The 5962-nt window shown below is 26.4% G+C and overlaps 1 pseudogene across 1 annotated transcript; it reads right to left on the reverse strand. All coding sequences in view use genetic code 4, as the record gives it.

Annotated features, from left to right (window-relative positions):
* Positions 1–940: 940 nt before the first annotated feature.
* On the reverse strand, positions 941–1504 carry N7506_011449 (annotated as a pseudogene). Its single transcript has 2 exons — positions 1449–1504; positions 941–1133 (listed from the first exon to the last, which is right to left on the reverse strand). Coding segments are annotated over exons 1-2 (249 nt in total).
* Positions 1505–5962: the final 4458 nt, after the last annotated feature.

The following is a 5962-nucleotide window of genomic DNA, read 5'->3' on the forward strand; positions in this document are numbered from 1 at the left end:
TTAGCTAGACTCAAGCTAGCCGCCTTAGACCACTCAGCCAACTCTCTTGTATGATTCTTCAGTGACTCGAACACTGAACATATCCTTATCAAGAATACACTTTACCGGTTAAGTTAAAGAACCTATATAATATTCAAGAGCACTTAGACTTGAACTAAGAAATATAAGGTTGAAGCTTACAGTTTTGCCTATTAAACTATGCTCTTAAGATCTTTTAACTACGGAAAAGAGATGAATCGAACATCTAAGTGTCAAAACACAATATTTAGCAAATATCTTACCCTACCAATAGCAACTTTTCCTTAAATATACGAGTTAGACCGGTCTCGATCCGGCATCTGTTTTCGTGACAAGAAAACTCTTTACCAATTAAGTTACTAACCCTACTTATATTTATAGCTAGTCGAATTCGAATCGACACACTTTACTTGGAAGGTAAACAGTCTACCATTAACTTATAGCCATAGTATCTATTTTAATATTATAACTAGCTGAATTCGAATCAGCACATCTTATATGGTAAATAAGCAGTCTACCGTTAACTTATAGTCATTACACATTAATTATTAAGACCTATGGGATTTGAACCCATATTATAATGATTAAAAGTCACATGTTTTACCCTTAAACTAAAGTCTCTTTAAAAAAAAAATTTTTTTTTCATATAATTTATATGATTTTACGATTATACTATTTTTGTATATTTATATACAAAATTAATAGTATACATGGTATGCTTATAAAAGTTTTATATTATTAAAGCTCTATGATATAGACTTATAATTCATAAACATAGTTTATAAGGATAATATAATCTAATAACCTCAATAATAAACAGAAATATATAAGAATAATCAAACAACATCAACAAAGTGTCAGTATAATATACCTGCTTCGTAACCAAGGTGATGGTGATCTGTTAAATGGTATGCAGCTAAACGTCATAATCCAACAGCTAAGAAAGCTGTACCAACCATAACGTGTATACCGTGGAAACCAGTACCAAAGTAGAAACATGAACCATAAACACCATCAGAAATAGTGAAAGAAGACACTGAATATTCAACACCTTGGAAGAAAGTAAATACTACAGCTAATATAATTGTAACAACTGTACCATATAAAGCACCTTTTCTATTACCTTGTATTAAAGAATGGTGAGCATATGTAATAGTAACACCAGAAGATAATAATAATATAGTATTTAATAAAGGTAATTCAAATGGATTAACAGCTTGAATACCTAAAGGAGGTCATTGAGCACCTAATTCAACACTAGGTGAAACAGCACTATGGAAAAATGCTCAGAATATAGCTAAAAAGAAGAAAACTTCAGATATAATAAATAAACCTACACCTAAATTTAATCCTTTTTGTACAGCATTAGTATGATTACCTAAGTAAGTACCTTCTGAAATAACATCTCTAAATCATAAACCCATAACATACATAACGTTAAATACAGCTAAAGGAACTAAATATTGGAATCCTTGGAATCCATGCATAAATAAAACTGTAGTTGTAGTTAATATAAATAAAGATAGACTAGTAAATAATGGTCAAGGAGAAGGAGATACTAAATGAAAAGGGTGATTTTGAAAATTACTTTTTGATTTATATATCATATTTTAATTAAATAAATAATTGTTTAAGCTTTATATAACTATTTTTGTTTTATTGTTATCATAATAGCACCTACCATACCTAATAATAAAATAATAGAAGTAACAATTAATCACATAGAATAACTAGTGTACATAATATTACCTATACTAGCAATATGTGTAGGTTCTATTAATGAATTATCTCAACTTTTACTACTAGCATAACCTATTTGTTGTTTTAAATCAACTATATTAAATAATTCATTATCTAATTGTACATTATATATATCAGAAAATGAATTAGATAAGTAAGAAATAATACTATTTTCTGTAAAATTTGAAGGTAATACTTGTCCCATAATATAATAAAAAATTATAACTGTTAAAGTAGCTAAAGGTAAATCATTATTAGTATTAGTAAATAATTCAGATACTCTAATATTAATTAACATTAAAATGAATAAAAATAAAATAGATACAGCACCTACATAAACTAATATATAAGCTAAACCTATAAAATTATATCCTATTAAAATTAATAAACCTGCAACATTAACAAATAAACCTATTAAAAATAAAACAGATACAACAGGATTTCTACTAACTATAGTTAGTAAACCTAATAAAGCAGATACTAAATAAATAGTATCAACAAATTCTATTCTAAATCCATTAGTAATAGAATCATTTAATAAAAATATATTGTTCATATATAAAAAAAATTAATCTATTAACATAATATACAAATAAAAATAAATGGCTAGATAGTATTAGATTAAATTTTAATCTAATTAGGGAGAAAAGGAATCGAACCTTCGTTAGCCTATAGCTATTGAGTTTACAGCTCAACCCGCAAAACCAGCGCACGGACCCTCCCTATTTTATATAATAGTATTCATTTACTTCATTTGTATAATTTAAATTATATTTAATTAAATTTATACTTAATTTACATTACAATATATATATATTTAATCTATAACTGGATTTGAACCAATTAATTTTATACCTATTTTAGATTATATAATATATATATATTAATTTTTTTTGTTGTGGTTTATACTCCCCGTGCAATTTCCATTACACGAACCATATTTCGACTTAACACCAATCAAAGTTTTGCATACGAAAACAATCCTGTATACTTATATATCTTAATTATATATAAATTTACACAGAAAAAATCAAACTTACTGCATCTACTTTTTTCAGCGCCTGACGAGTGGTTAGTACCTAACTAAGATAAAATTCACCGTGACGTTGGTGATACACGATTACTAGTAATTCCTTTTTCAATCAGTCAAGTTACAGACTTCTATTCACAATTAAGTGTCCTTTTTTAGGGATAGGTTCCATTTTTCAATTTCGCATCCTATTGTAAAGGCGAATGTGGCACGTCTATAGCCCACAGCATTTAGGCCATAATGACTTGTCTTAATCCCTTTTATCTGATCCGATGTAATAGCGAACCACTTTATATAAATAAATAAAGTGAGGGTTTTCGTTAATTAAAGGAATTAACCAGATCTCACGACATTAACTAAAGACAGCCATGCAGCGCTTGTATCATAGTATTATGTAAATATCAAAAATAAAAATATAAAATATTTTTAAAACTTCAATATTGAACTATGATATGCAAGCTGTGGTAAGGTTTTTCGCGGATTATCGAATTAAATAACATACTTCACTACTGGTTTTAGAAACGGTCTAATGATTTCAGTTTATATGTTGCCATAGTACTCTTGAGGTGGAATGCTTACACTTTCGTTTATGCATTAAATATTTATCTAATGCATGACATTCATCATTGTCTGCTTGGACTACTAGGGTATCTAATCCTATTTGCTACCCAAGCCTTCGTCTCTCAACGTCAGTTATTACATAGAAGGACGCCTTCGCCGTTGACAGTCCTCCTGGTATTAACGTATTCTATCTCTACTCCAGGAATTCTTCCTTCTCTCATATAACTCTAGTAAAAAAGTACTCTTTTAGAGTTTAATTTACCGTCTACTTACCCTTTAAACCCAATAAAGATAACTAACACTAGCCTCCTACGTATTACCGCGACTGCTGGCACGTAGTTTGGCCAAGACTTATAAATAGATTATGTCATTATATTAAATCTATTTAGAATTTTATGCGAATGAATCGCTATTGTAATATAAATATAAAAATATACAATTACATTCTTCCAAGTTACTGGTTCAGCCTTTCGGCCATTGACCAATATTCCTCACTGCTGTACATAAAAGCATTGGGTTTTTTTCAGACCCAATGTGGTCGATCAACTTTCCAGTTACGACTACGGTTTATTGCTAGAAAAGTCATTACCTTTCCTACTACTCACCGAGATAAAAATTTTCATCTTAAAGCGGATATTACATTAACCTTTGGTTATAAGGGATTTTTTCCCTTACTTTAAGGTAGCCAATTTATCTTTTACTCACCTGTACACCACTACTACTTAATTTAATTTTTAGATTAAACTAATTAGTCGTTCGATTAGCATGTGTCAAGTACTTGGACAGTGTTCAGTTAGAGCCATCATCAAACTCTTTATTCTTTTTTATATGTAGTATAACATATCTATATTGAAGTATAATTATTTATACTATTCATTTTTTTTTATTTTTTTTTAGATACAATTAAGCCAGTTCCTGTTTAATTTTTAATAATTCTAAATAAAAACTTAACATAGGGGACTTGTTCGCTATTATAGTATTACTACTAATAAGTACTTTATTATAATATTTGTTTCTGTAAATATCCTTATATTTTTATAATTATATTTAAATTAATATGCCTAATAAGCGTTGGACTTTCCTATTTACATAAAAATTTTATATCTAAAATTAATTATAAATAATATTAATTTAATAATAATATTTATATTTAATTATCTGCTATATATATATAATTGTTATATTTAATATTATATTTATTTAACTGATTAATTAAGAGAAAGACTTGAACTTTCATTTTAAACTATATAATATAGTTTTTTTTGCCTTTAAAATATCTTAATTTTATTCAATTTTCTCAATACATAAATGTATAAAAAATTAATGTAAGTCTAATCCATCTTTAATATATGAACAAGCTAAAACTACGAAAACTTGAGCTTGGATAAAAGCTATAGCTAATTCTAAACCAGAGAATGCAATAATAAAAGCTAAAGGTATTAAACCTAAGAAGAAGAATAATATACCACTAGTCATTATATTATATGTGAATCCACTTAAAATACTTAAAAGCATGTGACCACTTAATATGTTAGCAGCTAATCTTAAACCTAATGACACATTTCTAGATAAGTATGAAATAAATTCAATTAAAACTAATAAAGGTAATAAAGGTAAAGGACAACCTGAAGGTACAAATAATGAGAAGAATTTTAACCCATGTCTTTGGAAACCTAATATAGTTGCACCTAAAACAACAGTAAAACTAATAGAGAATGTTAATATAAAGTGTGATGTTGATGCAAAACTATATGGTACTAAACCTATTAAATTATTAACTAATATAAATATGAATAATACATACATTAATGGAAAGAACATTTGTCCTTTATTAGAATTTATTTGGTTTACTACTATACCATGTACTGTAGCATATATACTTTCTTGGCTAATTGATCAGTTGTTAGGGATTATTTTATTATTATTAGTAGCTAATAAACTATATGTTAATATTAAAAAAATACTAATTGTTAAATATAAACCTATGTTAGTTAAAGATAAATGTAAATTACCTAATAAGTTAGCATTTAAAGAGAATAAATCTCTTACTTCAAATTGGTCTAAGGGACTTAATACAAAATTTAAGTGACTCATTTTTTTTTTTTTAGATATATTTAAATAATATAAACTTTTCATCTTATAATGAAACTTAATAATTTTATTGTCAAGATGAAAATAATAATATAAATTATTATTTTTTATTAAATAATATTTTACTATTAATAATATTATTATTAATTATAATTTGTTTATATAAATACGTGATATGAAAGTACGTACAAATCTAGGTAATACAAATTTAGTAAAAGTATATATTAATACTGTTAATATTACAAAAGTAAATATTACTTGATTTACAAAAAAAAATGGAACTAATTGAGGCATATGTTTTTAAATTTATTTTTATATGTTATTAAGATATTCTTCCTAATTCTTATCTTAGCTAGAAGAGATTTTAATTTTTATTTAAATAAAGCTCCTAAAATGAATCGAACATTTACTAAAAAATTAACAGTTTCCCGCTCTACCGTTAAGCTATAAGAGCTATAATAATAAATTAAAAATAATATTCCTACCCAAGGGTCGAACTTGAATCAAAATATTAGAAGTATT

The sequence above is a fragment of the mitochondrial genome of Penicillium brevicompactum (genome assembly GCF_028827555.1).
Source record: "Penicillium brevicompactum strain IBT 35665 utg000008c_segment0_segment0 mitochondrion, whole genome shotgun sequence".
NCBI classification, from domain to species: Eukaryota; Fungi; Ascomycota; class Eurotiomycetes; order Eurotiales; family Aspergillaceae; genus Penicillium; species Penicillium brevicompactum.